We start from the raw sequence: 17,547 nt of genomic DNA, 5'->3' as shown, positions 1-17,547 counted from the left end.
AGTTGGGGGGGGGGGGGGAAGACATGAAATTAGCTTCAGACGGGTGGAAAAGTTCAAGGCTAAGTGGCCCATCCACCACAAGTACATCCCCGATATTGTGTACATTAGGATCAGTATGCCAGTTAAAAAGTTTATATTCATATTTTTTATTTCTGTAAATAAATAATTTTAAAGTATACTTGGTTGATATGTATTCCTTGTAATGCATTAAGATTTTCCTGATTTTATTTATTTAAGAAATTCATTTTTTAACCGGTATGCAAATATTTTCTGAATTTTGACATGATTTAATAGTACATTATGCTTTGAGAAAAAAAATTTAATATTTATTTAAATATGTAGCTCCAACTATCACTAAACACCCTGAAAATGTGACCGGTGTAGAGGTCGGTGACCTTGTGGTCTACCATTGTCAAGTAATCGGTGAGGTTGATGAAATGTGGTGGGAGCAAAATGGACAGCGGATATATATCAGAAAAAGGGAGAAAATCAAACTGCAGAATGTGAGTCTGGCAGATGCAGGCACGTACCAGTGTGTTGCAAGAAATAAATATGGAACAGTTAGATCAAAGAAAGTTGTGCTTGTTGTATATAGTAAGTGGAACATTTTATTTCTATAGGCTTATGTATGCGCTAAGGATTGATAATGGCGAATATATCACTCTTTGAAGGTGAGATTCCCTTACACCAGAAGAACATAAACACATGATGCCTTACACAAATTAAATCTCACATAAGGCTTGGAGTTGTCTTGGTAATGAGAAGATATCCTGTTGTTACCATGACTAGAACTTTTAATCTTCTTATCTTGTCTGCAGAAACCTTCGACATTGGCAGACTTTTGACCACTAGGGCAGGCCCTAGAAATATCCGCTCTGGTCTAGTCTGGGAACAATGAAAACGATGATAAATTCACTTGTATACCTTGTGGCGGTGGTAGAATTGGCGTTACCCAGGGCCACGATAAGGGCGCTTCTACCATGACATTGTAATAAAATGTGTAGATGAAAATGGTTCCCTAATATTGAAGAAATCAAAATAAATTTAATTTATAATTATGAACTAAATTCAAATTGCCATTTCATTTTTTAATCAGTATGGTAATTTAAAATGTTTCTTTTTTTGTTTTACTTGTAACTTCTGTCCGTTCATAATTTAGGTAGATTTTTTTGTCTAGTACAGAAGGTATACCTAGTAACATCTACTAATACTACTACCTTCCTTTCTCATTTAATATTAACTGACCCTGCAAGTTGAACAACCTAGTGTACTGGTTAGTGTAGCGGAAATAATTCATTAACAACAGACATATGATCAATGCATTGCTAGGCGAGGTGTGTTCCATTTCCCAGCCCTCAAGTTGCAAGCATTTAACAATGGGCCAGCGGGCACCAAACTAAACAACAGGCTTTTATTATCTCCTGTGGTTTTTGAAATGTTTTTTCAAGAATTCCAAAATATAAATAGGTATTTGTTTGCTGTACCTCATAGAATATATTTATGGATGATTTATTTTATTTATTGATACTGTAAGTTACACTCTAGATTTGTCACAAAAGTTCCATAAAAACCAACAAATTTCGAGTGTAGGGTTGCTCTAGGTAGGTTTTGAAATTGCGTCATGAAATGTAGGGGTGGGAGGTTAAAGGAAAAGGTAGGGTTGTGCTATCCAACTTTAGGGTTTTTTTTGGTGAATATATTGTGTATTTCTATATAGTAATTTATTTGTGGTGTATTAATTCTAATTACAATATTTGTATTTTTATTATTAAATGCAGTGAAATCAAAGTAATTGGATTTTTATATTGCAATAAATTTTAGTTGCTTTTGTCTTGTACTTATTTAAATACCAAAATAAATAAACATAGGGTTTTTTTTTTTGGTAAATATATTATGTATTTCTATATAGTAATTTATTCGTAGTGTATCAATTCTACTTGTAATGTTTGTATTATTATTATTATTAAATGCAGTGAAATCAAAGTAATTGGATTTATATATTGCAATAAATTTTAGTTGTTTTTGTTGTGATACTTATTTAAATACTAAAATAAAGAAACGAAACATGAGGCAGACTATCTATCTAATCATAAATGAATTTATGAATTTTTAATCAATTCAGCATTCTATTCAGTGTCTAATAATTAGCATATTGTTTTTCACCAAAAGTGCGAGCAAAAATAGTCAAAGGACCAGGCATCAACAATGTAGAATATGGTCAAAAAGTGAACTTAACCTGCGAAGCAATTGGCTTAAGAGACAGCTAAACAACAGCTTTTATTATCTCCTGTGGTTTTTGAAATGTTTTTTCAAGAATTCCAAAATATAAATAGGTATTTGTTTGCTGTACCTCATAGAATATATTTATGGATGATTTATTTTATTTATTGATACTGTAAGTTACACTCTAGATTTGTCACAAATATTCCATAAAAAACAACAAATTTCAAGTGTAGGGTTGCTCTAGGTAGATTCTGAAATTGCATCATGAAATGTAGGGGTGGGAGGTTAAAAAAAAATGTAGGGTTGTGCTATCCAACTTTAGGGGGGTTTTTTTGGTGAATATATTATGTATTTCTATATAGTAATTTATTCGTAGTGTATCAATTCTAATTACAATATTTGTATTATTATTATTGTTAAATGCAGTGAAATCAAAGTAATTGGATTTATATATTGCAATAAATTTTAGTTGTTTTTGTTGTGATACTTATTTAAATACCAAAATAGACAAGACATGAGACTTTCAATTATCTATCTAATCATAAATGAATTTATGAATTTTTAATCAATTTAGCATTCTATTCAGTTTCTAATAATTAGCATATTGTTTTTCACCAATAGTGCGAGCAAAAATAGTCAAAGGACCAGGCATCAACAATGTAGAATATGGTCAAAAAGTGAACTTAACCTGCGAAGCAATTGGCTATCCAAAACCGAATATAGCTTGGAAGGAAAGAGGCAGCTTTGTAAGTATAAAATACTAATCATAATTCAATAGAAAAACATATGTACTCTGATTTTTCTAGGTAAAGCAGGTATTTGATAATGGTATGGTACTCGTCGATTGTTTCCAGTGGAGGAACAAGTCTTTTGGTTAAGGACTTTAAACCGTAGGCCCAGTGTACACATTTGGCTCCTGTCCACGTTAGAGAACCCAGTACATCCTTCGAGAAGAATAGGGGGTTACCGCGGTGTACTGGTCCATTCAGTCCCCTGTTGTTTAATAAATATGACACATAGGATAGTGATTAAGTTCGCTGATTGGCATATCTTTGGCGCTCATGCCTAAAGAAGTGAAACTTAAATGAAATCATTGTAACCTAAATTCAACTAACAAATTCCTAATTTTAAAGGAGTTGCTATGAAATTGACTAAAAATAACAATATAATGCAGCAACTCAGTTTGGATACAATGACTATGATATATATTTTAGCGTAGGCATTTTTTTTATTCTGACACATTAGCCATTCTATAACATCCTGTCTGAAAACATTGTATTTGTTTTTCAAAATATATAAAAACAATAATAAATTTACAATCTGAATTCGAAGCAGGACAACAACATTTTACTTTCTTTGTAAAAAAATATATATACTAAGCCTTATCAATTTTATTTGTCTTTTTTTTAACAGCAAGTGGATTATAGCACTGGAAGAAATTACGATAAACCATATTTAATAGTGACTGCAGTGGGCCCAATAAATTACACGTGTTATGCAGAAAATAAGATCATTATTGATGGAAAGAAGAGAAGGAGTTTCGTGGAAAGTGTTGGTGTCATCAAAATCTCAAATAGACCTGAGTAAGTATCAAGTTGTCCTGAACTGTTTATTTTGAAGGCATGTTTGGTGTTAAGTTTTGTCATATCAGATATTGTACATATGGGTGCGATTTTTACCCCCTATTATGTAACACTATTTGTGCAGCCTGTGTGCCATTTTGGCAGCGGCCCTCGATGTTAAATGAAAAAAATCACTTTAGCCCTCCGACCTAACTTTATGCCCTCTCTGTGCATTTCGCTTGTGTTCTTGAGCAATACACTTTATCTGAATTTGCTTTTCTCCACCGAGGAGTATAAATGGGTACCTGGTGGGGTTGCCTGCTCCTGCGCTGATTACTAGCAGCAACACTTAGCATGTGGATCCAATGACCATGGAAAGAAACTGCGCTTTATAACCGCAAGGAAGAGGCGCATTATAAATGCCCGTACCAGTATTTATTTTAATCTACTGTTTAAAAATTTTAAAAGAATACCGGAAAAAAGCAACACAGACCAATTCAAGGGTATATATTTGCATTACTATAAAAGCTTCTATTTTATCATTAAAAAAAAAAAAACATCCGGTTGTACAGATCGTTATTATCATTAGAAAAGTCATATAATGAGGATGACAATAATAGCTTAATTATCATTGCTGTTTATTATTAGCACTTCTATGTCAAAGTTCAGTTGTGATTATAGTATTAGCATTTTTTTTTATCACATCTCAAATTCAAGTACAAATCTTGTAAACAATTGTCCCAGGTCAAGGAAATTTCATATTTGAATGAAGTATTTTACAGAATTATTTTCTGATGGTGCTAGATTATTGGTAATCATGGTTTTACCATTGTTTGTAATTGCAATACATAGAACCACGAATGAAGGGCCGTTTTCTACGCTACACTTGAAATGACCCCTTTGCTAGTATACGTTTTTTGGTAGAAAATGTTGTTTTTCTCTATATTTTCTGCATGTCCAACAATTTTAATGTAGTTAGAATATATATATTTTTTTAAATATATTTTTTTTATTAACAATGTCAGCCAGTCATGTTCAGATAGCGTTCAAGCATTTTCAACAACTTCACAACAACCTTTTGTTGTTTTGTTCAGCTGTGTAAGAAAGTGGAGCATCAATTTTGATAAACAGTCCATGCCTCCTTATAAGTTCACAAAGCGGAAGATCACATTAGCCGCATTCCTTGACACAGATCTGTCAATAACATTTGCTGGTTTTTTTTGTGGATGCATGGAGATTAATAGTAGTAGACTTTCAATCCCAAGGTAGTAAGTTGAATTCCTAAGGTAGTTACAGTTTTTTTTTTGGTCAAGGATTTATGTAGGTACTCTGTGGCCCTCATTGATTTGCTTTCTGTCAATATTATATTAAGGTATAGAACTATTTTTTCTAACCCCTGACCTCAAGGTTGAGAGTCCAAGCCACAAACGATGCGCCAGCCTCTTCTACCCTTGGTTGAATTAGTCAAGACAAAAATCCTTTCACAAAAAAAAATTGTACTGATCAAGTATAAGAAGTATTTCTTAGATTTTCACGGGTACAATCTGTTTGATAACGTTCGTAAATGTTGGATAACTTTGAGCCAAGAAAATTGAAGAGACAGGGTCAGCATATTTTTGCCCACGTAATATTTTTCTAATTTCATAGGCTTTGGTAATTTAGTTTCGTTTAGTTTTGGTAGTAAGTTTTTTTCCTTTTCGTTGATGAATGAGCAGCCCGTTGGAATGCATTCCCAACTACAAGTTAATGAATCAAATTACTTATTTAGTCCTCAGGGTTACTGTAGCTTGTACCACGGTAACGTTTGCTCACCATATCTACGCCGTCGCTTCGTTTTCTACAACACCAGCATACCTAACCCACGCACGGTAATTGACAGTACAGTGCTAGAAATAAAAGGTGGCCTGGATAAAGTTAGTGATAACTGTTACGAACCAATGTTGAAAATACTCTGCCACAAAGCTTACCCGGACTGTGATCAAGTGATGCCTGGCTTACAGCTTTCAAAACCCCTTTGCAGGTATGATTATCAACCAATGTAATCCTTTTCAATCTGGCACTACCATTGCAATGTGGCTTCAGCCTTTTTAATCACATTCACTTGCTAACATCAATCATGCTGTTGTACTAGGCACAGCCATTTTATTTTTACTTTAAACTTTGACCCAATATATCAGAAACCTAATTATGTCACAAAGTTTAACATTAAGTACAGCAGAGCATAGGTTTGTTCTATATTCAGGCATTATATACAATTTTGAAATTTCAATAGAATACTAAATAAAGATAAAGAGATGATTTTAATTTATTACTCAAGGTGTATCTGCAATGCCCCACACTATACTTAATGGTAAATTAAGTTGTCGCCACAAAACCCTACAACTGACCAGGGTTAAGACCATAACTACATTACTTCGAATCTATTGCACTGTCAACCATAGACCGCAAGTTCACCATCGTGTAATCAATTCAATACATATTGTTTTAAATCTGCTTACAATAGTTTTGATATCTGCTCAGATTTTGTGTTCACATCATAGTAGTAAGTGCAGTACACTCTAACATGTGCTATTTAACCCGATGGATGGTTATATTTTAACCAGCACTGAGAGATTTAATGTGGGCTCGACAACAACTAGGTAAAATAAGTAGAAATTTAACATGTAATTTACAAAGTTGTTTTATGAAATATTGTTATTTTGTTTTTTTACTGTTGGTTTACAGAGAGGAGTGTTATGCATTTAAACTGATGTATTGTCGAAATGAGTGGAGTAAGTTCTTTAACAGTCTCACTGTGAAACATAAACAGTTAATCCAAATACCGGATAACTGTGGAGAACTTCCAAGCAAATTCAACAGTACCCCTGACCATATTCAGTGCTCCGATTCTGATATTCTCCGTAAGTACTTTTGGTAATGAATGGAATCATGAATCGTAAAACCTGTTTTCCAATAAGCGAATTTATTTATGCTAAGCGAAAGTATTTGACCATACACATGATTGTTTGCTTTCTTTGTTTGTGGTTCTTCGGTTTGGCAAATTTTGGCATCCGGATGCAAAGTAAAATAATACGTAGCCAATCAGAGCTCGTGAAAAGATTTGAACGCATCCATAAGGGCAGAATCAAACCGATGAATGTATGCATACAAATGGCACGCTGAATTGTCATTTGCAACGCGAAAATTTGTGAAAAATTTATATCACAAATCTCATTTTCGTGTAGTGGGAAATAAGAAAACACTGGCATGAATTTTCTGTCGCGCAAATAAATTTGTTTAAGGGAGAACCACCTTTACATATTGTCCTGTATGATAATAACGGTGTTGAAGCTAGCTGGTTCACTGTAAAATATATTTCAGAATTAATACCCTGCAAATGCCACCATCAAGTCGGTGTCTGCCAAATGTCTTGTATCAGTATTAGTTGAAATTATACTGTTTTTTTGTTTGTTTTTTTTTTATATTTGATGTACATAACTTCTATGAAAATGTGGGATATTTTAAATAATTTGAATTTTTGGACAATTAATTTGTTTTGCAGAGCTTCCTGATGCCGATGATGTCACAAGTGAGTTGAATACCTCATGCACTCTGTCTCACCTGCCTAAATAACCCTTGCATACACCTGACCTCTAACCCGAGCTTTAAAATACGTTAACTACTAATGATTATTGAATGTTTTTTTTTTTGCACACTTGTTTTAGATAATCCATAATTAACATTCTGTTATCTTGTCAGATGTATAATGTAACACGGTCTACATTTATGTTTAACATGTTTTTGTACCTTGTTTTTGTAGTTGTGTGTTGCTATCTGTCATTTTCCTTTAATAGCAGGATTCAAATCATGTTATTTTGATGTGGATGCTTAGGGAAACATTGTTCCTCAGAGTAGATGCTGTAGATGCGCAATAGTTTCAATATCTTTTCATTAAGCTTTTAATTCCCTTCCTTATTTTCAATAATTTCTTTATCCCATGTTCATTATTTTTCCCTCTGTGTTTGTATCAGTCCTTGCTTTCTTCAAAGTTCCTGTTTGAGAATGGCTGACTTCTATTTAAATTACACCCCCCCCCCCCAAAAAAAAATAAAAAAATAAATAAATAAAAATGAAAGCTGTTGTAGTTGTGTCGAAAAGGATATTCTGTTACACTCTGGCTTGTTGAACCCATGCTATGTAAATTATAGTGTTATGTCTTCATGTCAAAACCTCTGCGATTTATGTTATTTTCTGTGAAATTCACGCACAGCTGTTTTTTTATTTTAACTACTTGCATAGTTTTACTTTGCTTTAAATTCAGAGATTAATCCAAACATTTACAACTATATTTCACAGAAGACACAAAAGTAGATAATAGAACTATGATTAGCAGTGGTTGTATCACGTCATATAGTAGAGTGCTGTGATTGAATTACAAATATTCTCTACTGCTTTCTACTTCTCTAGCTCCTTATTCTATCTTCCTATCCTTCCATCTTCTCATCTCTATGGAAGTAGGTTATCTGGATTTTAAATCTGGTTATCATTTTTTAAGTATGAATATTGTTGTATTTTCATGTTATCAGATCCTTAAAAAAATAGAATCCAGTCTCCAGCTATCATAACTCGCCATTCCTGTTCCTCTTCATTCACCTTGCAGTTGCTTCAAAATGATCTTCGAAAAGAAATCTAGGCAATTTGAAAATTTTAATAGAGTACAGTACCATAGCTTTTTTTTTTTAGGTTGCACTTTCTAACCAGATTCAGGTATATTTATTGTCAAAAAATTCTGTTTGGGTGTATCCATTTCAACACATACAGCCGCACTGCTTATCAACATTTACTTCAGTATGTTGTTTATTTGTGGAGAAATATTAACTTGGGTTTCTTACTTCTATGTGTTATGATCAGTATGATTCTGTCATCATCTGTCATTTTTGTTGTACTTTAATCATTTTTGTTCACAAATAACTTGTAATTTATTTACTTTAATTATTATTTACATTTCATTTGCTGTGTTAAAATGTACAATTAAACTGTTTAAAAGTGTGTGTTTGTTTTTTTATGTATATTTTTATTATTGTTTGCATTTTAGTTGTTGTGTAAAAATGTACAATTATGTGATATTTGTGTTATATGTATGTTTAAATAAAAACAAATTGTGTCTGTCTGTATTTGTTTGAATTCAGCCATTACTGTACTATAGTTTATAACAAAATGTTAGATCAAACAGCTTAGTAGTACCAAAATAGCAAAGAGGTCCAACTCTCTAATTTTGCATGCACACAATAAAATAAAAAGCAATGTACCACCATGAGAAGGGGGAGGCCTATTAGAATTTGAGTAGCGTTCGAAATTCAAATGCTAGTGCACATTCAATATGAATAAGTTTTACGTATATGTCATCATTTTAAAGGACGCCCTCTAGTTCGATATACGATTCCGTTTCAGAGGAACCTCAGCTATTCCTAACTCTTTGGTAGAACAAGCAAAAGTTTTATAGTTTGAAAATAAGATGTTTTGTCAATTTTTTTTTTATCTTTATTCAGAAACATGTTATAATGAATCAGGGCAATACTACCAGGGATCCGTCAACTTCACCCAGTCTGGGCTTGCGTGTCAACCATGGGAAGCACAGGTAAAAATCAATTTTGTTTGTGTTTTTTCCATAACATACACATTAACCATATTTCATACAGGGTCAATGGCTTAATCATAATTTCTGAAGACTTTGCACTATAAATTATACTTGCAATCAGCCATGCATTGATAGCTTACAAGGACAGTTGTGAATTCGGTGGGTGAGGGGGGAGTTAAAACCTGTTGAAAGGTTAAAAGTGATAAGGGTGGAATATACCTACCAACTTTGTTGACATCTGATGCGCTAGCCAAAAAAACTAAAATTTGTATATAGTGCCCTCTATGCAGAAAATCAAGAAATACATCACCCTCTATGTGATTTTTTTTTTTATTGGGGTTGGAACTGTTACTGATTACAGTCATCAGTCGGTATAGCTTCGTTAAAAAAAATTTATAGGACCTGTATTCACATATTAATGAGGAATTCACTCCATTTCACGTAGGTTGTATTATCTCATGCATCATAAAGATTGATAAATGAAATTTTATAGTATAATTTGTGTATACATTTTATCTTTTATAATCACTTTTATGATGCATGAGACAATACAACGTAGGCGTGAGACTTAAAAAGTGGATGCTCATGCGTGAGACTCGCGAGAGAGTTAACAGGTGTTGTGGAATGAGAAACATCCCAACTGTAAAGTTCTTTCAGGACAAATACCTGTGGTTTGCACAGGTGTGCTGAGACATACATAATTATCTTGAAACAAATTAATTTGTTTATTTTGCTATATTTCCAGCATTTTATGAATCACAACATGCATCCGGAATTATTCAATGCCAGTAACTTTTGTCGTAATCCCAATGGAAAGTACCATGCACCGTGGTGCTTCACAGAAATCATTATGCCCAGATGGGAATACTGTGCTATTGATAGATGCGGTAAGGATGTTAAGAACATTGAACTCGTTTTACTATTTACCAAAATTTACACATTATGGTTACCTTAAATATGTACTGTCCCTTAAAAATGACCAAAATCATAAAAAATAATTTTTAAATTAACTTGCTCATTTTGCAGGAACATACAAATTATTAACTTGAGCATAGAAATTATTAAATTAAAAAAAATATGTTCCTTGATTTTTTAACTGGATAATTATAATAAAGTGATTGGAAGTGTTTCTATCATTTTTTCGCTGTAAAATGGTTTTTATTTGTAAGCATTTTTTAAATACACTAATTTCTATGTTCAAGTTGATAATTTTTATGTTACTTCAAAATGGGCAATTAAATTTGAAAAATGATTTTTATGATTTTTTTTTTTTTTTTGCAAGGGATAGTACATCTTTAAAGCTATTCCTCATTGTCATATTTAGTGTACATTAATTTAAGCATTTGGAATAGAGAGGTGTCCCAAGTCGGGCCGCCCACACTCCCGCAAGCAAGATCTCCTGGAAAATAACTAACCACCCGCAAATTCATAATATTTGCAGCAAAATGAAATTATATGCGTTAAGAATGCTCATTTAACCAGATCTCCTGGAAGTGGTTTCTTTTATCTTGGAACACCTGGGCAGTGGTATGTCTTCTAGTTTCTAATCGCAGGATAGAGGTTTGTCCACGAGTGGCATATTTAGGAGTTTATAGAAGTAACGACACTATTAGAGGAATGTTTTTATACCAAAAATCCCCACGTTTCCCTGAAGTAAACCACTGCTGGCCTTTTGTCCAGAAAATTGTTTTCTCCAAAAGTTAATATAAATGGTTAGCTGTTAGATTTGAGTGTTAATATAGAGATTTCGCAACCTTACGAATACGAATATGTCATCTTCATTATCGTCATTCATGCCGAAAAATACATTCTTAACAGTATATGTATACAAGCTGTATATTGTTGTTGATTTATTTGAAAGTCATGGATTGCTACGTTGTGTTAGATACACTATTGTATGAGATAGATTGACTAAATTAAATGATGACATACCATATTTGTTATCGTTTTATGTAGGCTTGCGAAACCTCCCTAATATGTTGATTACTAACTGAAACCCGGAATACTCTTCATTTAGCTGAGTATATATACACAGTGTTACGTCACGATACCACGTGATAATACTCGGTTGCTATTGTGGCAAAAAGCGTTCAACCGGATGCCGTTTTCTTCACTGACAAACCATTGATCCCAATTTCTAACGTAATTATTAAGATGTTGTATCTTAGTTTTTCTTTGTAAATTTTAATTGATGATTAAATGTGTGCGATGACTAATATAATGCGAGCTTTTGTGTTTTTAGTACATTTTGATGGTAAAACATTAAATTTTAAAATGCCTATTCCAGAAAGCCTATAAAGTCATTCAGGCTTAATAAACGGTAACTAACGTCCGTTGACAATAGAGAGCATGACACGACAATGCTACATATTGTAAGATTACGAAAGAATGAAGGAATCTCTAAGAATAAACATGTAAGATAAAGAAACTTGACGCTCTGGGTTCACAGTTTAGAGTGCCCTTCTCTCTAGATGTGTATAAGAGACAGGGTAATAGTTATGTGATGATAGCATTATCTGCTACTGTTAACGATTGTTACGAAAAAAATACTTTCTTTTAAATTATCCTATAGATGCAGATGTTTCAGCTACTCGGTTACCGCTTCCACAACCAACAAAGAAATTGCCCTTTGACATCAGCTGGATTGTCATCATATGTTGCACATCTCTTGTCATTATAGTGATCATGATCATTTCCCTCACAGGAATATTGCATGTCAGACGCAACAAAAAGCTCGATAAACTTTACCCCTTCCCGACCAACCTAAACACATCCGAGATTCCGCTCAACCCTATGTATGGAAAAGACTTCTACCAGAGCTTTAACCCTCGTTTAGAAACATTTGAATACCCACGTAACGATGTAATTTATATTAAAGATATTGGTGAAGGGGCGTTTGGCCGGGTGTTCCAGGCCAGAGTGCCGCATCTGGTCCCTGATGAGAAAGAGACAATTGTCGCAGTGAAGATGCTAAAAGATGATGCTGATGCTGACACTATGAGATATTTCAATCGCGAAGCGGAAGTCATAACCCGTTTCAACCATCAAAATATTGTAAAACTACTTGGTGTCTGCTTTGTAGGGAAACCGCTATCTATCATATTGGAGTACATGGGCCATGGCGATCTGCAGCATTTTTTGCGACGTCGAAGCCCCGAAAGAATTTATGAGGGTAGTAATAAAAATGGAATGGTGCTAGACATGCGGACCAAACTAAAAATGGCGAAACAAGTCGCTGCTGGTATGGCATACCTTACCGAGCTGCGATTCGTCCATCGTGATGTTGCAACACGGAATTGCCTTGTCAATAGTATGTTGGAAGTGAAAATATCAGATTTTGGTTTGGCTCGACATCTTGGATCGCGTGAATATTACCTTGGACATAAAGATGAAAAAATTCCAATTCGATGGACTTCTCCCGAGGCATTGTGGGATTACCAATTCACGTATCAATCGGATGTGTGGTCCTTTGGAATCCTTCTTTGGGAAATTTTCACAAATGCCTTGAAACCATACAATGGAATGTCACACGAGGAGGTATTTATGAAAGTGCGGCAAGGCTATCGTTTAGGGTGTTCAAAAGATACACCGAAAGATGTGTACGAAATCATGAAAAACTGCTGGGCTGCTGAAGCATCAGATCGCCCCTCGTTTCAGACTGTATACAGTACGTTGGTAGCACTACAAGAAGCACCTTCTATTCAACAGGCTAATGATTACGCAATTGTCTAATATTATTATCTTGTGTGTAAATATATATGTAATAACAATTAAGACTTGTTACGAATTTATACAATTTTAAAAATAAGAAAAGAATTTACGAAAACTTGCCACTCCTGTGAAGCTTGATGTTTGTTGAGTATTGCTTGTTTACTTTCCAAGGCAAAACAACGCAACTCAACAAAGTTATAAAATCCGTGTGGCCTAAGATTCTCCACCGAAGTGTTGGAAATCATGCAAAAACCTGCACAGTGTACAGTGATATGTATCAGAAAAGGTGTTTCCTACCTTTCAGCTTGTCAGACTTATGCCAAACCTCTAAATGTTCTGGCTGATTTTTTTTTTTTTTTTTCACAAGTTGAAAACAGGAGATCGTGTTACTAAAATTGGTAATACAGGGTTTTCTAGTCTCCCTTCAGTTCCGACAGTCTCCCGGAAACTAGCCCATAAATAAATTCATCACATTTGACCTCTTCGTTGGTTTGATCGCTCGCCCGCGGGAAATTCAGGGCGAAGAAAAAAATTAAACCAATATGATGACATGTTTGAAGATCATACCATACTTTTTTCATACTTTTGTGGTGTGTTGTTAAATTCTTTCGCACCATGCGCTGTAGTTCGTAAGAAGTAAGGTCAGCTTCAACTTCGTTGGTGACCGTCATTTAAGCTCCGCCCACCTGCCAATGCTCGCATTACCATGTTTTTTGTTAGTTGCTTTTTCTCTAGAAACGCGTTCAGAAGGAATTTAACCGTTTATTAAAAACACATGTTTTTGGCGTTATTCAGCAGAAACACGCCCCCAGTGATGGGTATCCCAGTGTACAGCAACAAGAAATTTAGATATGGTAAGAAATCTCATTTAACCAGATCATCTAGAAGTGGCTTCTCCCAAATTGGAAATAACAATTAAATTCGAAAATTTCAAATAAATTATTGAAGGTGCAAATGTACCAAGCACAAAATGTACAATAATGGATATTTGTAATAATAGTTAACTACCACTGACTTACCTCTTGAAGTGATCATAAAGGCCAACTCAGACAGCGTCATATGACGATTTGTCGTCTGGGACAGTCTTAAACTGTTGTAAGAAATATTAAATGTTTATGTTTAATATTCTAAGAAGGGACAGCTCCCGACGCAAACCATCGTGTCTGCATTCAGCACAAACCTGACGCGACAAATCGTGTTGGCCTGTGTCGTACGACACTGTCTGAGTTGACCTTAAGCTATTTAGGCTTCTTTGCCAACATGGTGTTGACAGCTACAAAGTGGAAATTATATTGGGTTTAGTTATTTTGTATTATTGACTGGAATTTGAAGTAGCACAAGAAATGTTATTTTATAAGTAATTTGCTTATGTTAATAATAATATAATGTTAGTCTTAAATATATATACTGTGTACAGTAATGCATAATAGTACAGTAATACTAATATTTCCCCATTCATTAAATCAAAGCTGCATATTAATAATTGTATTTTGTACGCAGAGTCAAGACAAATATGTAAACCGTAGATAAATAAGTAAATTAAAGAGTACTTAAATATTGCAAATACAAAGGAGAGATATGTGCCTTGACATGACAAATATCGTACTTTACTCTCAAGAAAAAAATATAGTTTCCTACTTCCAATACCCTATTCAGACTACACACTGTTCTGATCGGTTGCGATGTAATCGGTGGTAAACTGATTACTCTCAATCGCAATCAGACAACATGAAAAAAACTTATATATTCTAAGCTAGGTCTATGTTTACTGATCTCAGCCAAACAGTGCCTGTGGAATTCATTGTGATTGATTGTAGCACCGGTTGCAATGGGTTACAATTGCGATAACGATTACTTATCGACTACTATTGGTGAGCTTTCACACACAAATTTACTTTGTGATTTGCTGTCACAATTGCTACAACCGATCACAATGCAATGCTGGTCTGAAAGGGGTATTACTCATAACCCATCCATGCTTTTTGTGTTAGCAATCCACTTGAATAGCTGTTATGGAGAACTCTGTGAGCTCTCTAGACTGGCCATAATATTTTTGGTTTGAAGGAATATCAATATCTAATATTTGTATTCATTTTAAAATCTTAAATTATAAAAATCATATTTTAACATTCCACTTCTATGCAAAAATCTGCATTTTAAAATTAGTTTTAAAATTACTGTATAAAGATTACCCCTTGATTTGTTTTATAAATTTAAAACTATTGAAAAGTTACTAATTTTATCATGAATTTTTAAAATTGTATAAACATTTATTAGTAATAAACATGCCTTTTTAAGTTTAATTAAATGTTCTTCCATTAAATATACCTGCATAACTGGCTAATCGATGCAAGCCTCATATACTGTAGGTGGGGTAAGTCAATTACAGAAAAATATGGAAATTACTTCTAGCACCTGGAAAAAAAAAAACTTTACTGGATCAAAGTTGTTAGCACACAAATGTATTGTGATTATTTATTCTTTTACTCAACATCATGTTATAATTATTATATTTAGTACTATTAGTTATTGTTATTAATTATTTTTATTGTATGTAAATGTAATAATATTCAAATTTCAGTCATTAAACTCTCAGTATATTCACATAATTTGATTTTTTTACACTAAATATAGGAAATCTGTTTTAATTTTTTTCTAAATTAACATTACCAAAAAATACATAAAACATGTATCTTTTGAATATTCATATCTTTTAGAAAAGTACAGTATATATTATTGTTTATGTTTGTCTAAAAACGATATATACCACTGAGTTGCTTGTATTTTGTTTTGTTGCCAAAGTTACTAAATTGCATGCGTCGTTAGGTCATGGAATTCATAATAAAAATGATTTCCAAATTAATAGCAGGTTGGCAAAGTATCTATTTGTATGTGTGTATGTATATAATATGAATATAAAAAATGTTTTTTTTTTTTTTGTGAATTCAGTTAGACAAAAAAAAAAATAAATAAAATGAAACATTGTGTTGTGAAGTAAATAACTGCAGTTTGCACTTCCAGTAAAACTTGTAAATAACTGTTAATTTATTATAAGGTGCACAACCATAACTCATTCATTCCTCAATGACATGTTTGTATTCTAGCAGTTAAAGATATTGGTTCTTGTTTCTTGCTTGTGAATACACAGACATACAAGTGCATACATGTTTTTCATATTCTGTTCTGTAGATTTAATAAATAATACATAAACTACCCATTACAATAAATACGAATTATGGTATACCAGATGCAAAATGTCCTATTTATTATTAATGTCGTGTATATTTACAGCATTTTGTATAAAGATGACTATCTTTTTTAAACTTGTTTCATTTTTAAGAAAGAATCCTGCACAAAACCATAAACAACAATCAAGATGGACAGGAAGAAGAAAAACAGTACAAAGAATATACAAAAATTGTACAATCGCTGATTTTTATAAGTACCTGTATACAAAATTAATTTTCCTTTTCATAAATATATATATATATATATATATATATATATATAGGACCATGAAATTTATGCAAAATTCAGACACCATTATGTAAATTCATGGAAAAACAAATATCACTACAACAATATGGAACACAATGTCTTTAAATAATATATTTTTCAATAAGAAAATACATTACATGTATACTTTCCTTATGATTAAGTTAGTAACCCTTGAAAGTAAAGGGAAAATGACATGAATTGTAAAAATTATAATAAAGAGATCAACATAATATAGGGTAAAGAACTATCTTATGCAATCAGGGGCTGGTGAATCCAGAGGACGTGGGTTGCTGGCCGGTTGGGGTTCCCCTTGAATCTGGCACTCGGATATAATTATAAATTCAGAATGTTTCTGCTCAGGTGGTGTGTGGACGTGAATAAGGGCTAATTAAAAGAATGGAGGTTGGGAAGAGGAGGAAAATACAAATAATTATTTATCAATTTGCTACTCCAGTGCTGCTCCCATGGTGTGTGTGGATAATGGTGTTGAGGCGAATGGCTCTTTTTCTATATCACTGAGTCCTCCAATGACAGTATAGGCCAATAGGGCCTACACCACACTTTCGATACGCGTGTGTACCAAGATCAGCATACCTTAAAAGAGAACTAGCAAAATGATTTTTTGTTCTATAGAGGGTTTTTGATATGCCATTAATAATAGAATCAACCTTAAAATCGTTTTTTGGCTTTTTTTTAAATGAAGTTATAGGCGATTATATACGATTTAACCATGACGTCACTGGCGAAAAAGTAACAAAAGATCGTGTAAATAGCGCCGCGTACGATCTTTGCGTGTATGCTGCATAGAGATATAATAAGAATACTAGAGCGCTAACCGCAATGTATTCGATGTTCGAAATACGCAGAACTGTGTGTGTGCACCATCCAAGATGGCTGCCATAGATTTAGCCAATCAAATTTCGCTAAGCACCATCG

The 17,547-nt window shown here is 33.3% G+C and overlaps 1 protein-coding gene across 1 annotated transcript in view; it reads left to right on the top strand.

Moving 5' to 3' along the window:
- LOC117121290 (muscle, skeletal receptor tyrosine protein kinase-like) overlaps window positions 1-16,361 on the top strand; it is a 26,305-nt gene extending 9,944 nt beyond the window's left edge. The window contains exons 3-12 of the mRNA XM_033266427.1: window positions 343-594; window positions 2,170-2,250; window positions 2,845-2,969; window positions 3,637-3,806; window positions 5,554-5,805; window positions 6,510-6,685; window positions 7,327-7,353; window positions 9,314-9,402; window positions 10,148-10,289; window positions 11,975-16,361. Of these exons, the coding sequence (XP_033122318.1) occupies window positions 343-594; window positions 2,170-2,250; window positions 2,845-2,969; window positions 3,637-3,806; window positions 5,554-5,805; window positions 6,510-6,685; window positions 7,327-7,353; window positions 9,314-9,402; window positions 10,148-10,289; window positions 11,975-13,134 (2,474 nt within the window). The 3' untranslated portion in view covers window positions 13,135-16,361. The remainder of the gene's footprint in view (window positions 1-342; window positions 595-2,169; window positions 2,251-2,844; window positions 2,970-3,636; window positions 3,807-5,553; window positions 5,806-6,509; window positions 6,686-7,326; window positions 7,354-9,313; window positions 9,403-10,147; window positions 10,290-11,974) is intronic.
- Window positions 16,362-17,547: the final 1,186 nt, after the last annotated feature.

Source organism: Anneissia japonica, unplaced genomic scaffold, assembly GCF_011630105.1.
Source record: "Anneissia japonica isolate Jap-2015-1 unplaced genomic scaffold, ASM1163010v1 scaffold131_len961581_cov171, whole genome shotgun sequence".
Classification (NCBI taxonomy): Eukaryota; Metazoa; Echinodermata; class Crinoidea; order Comatulida; family Comatulidae; genus Anneissia; species Anneissia japonica.
Note: the sequence above shows the minus strand (reverse complement) of the source record. Positions and strands in the feature narration are given on the sequence as shown.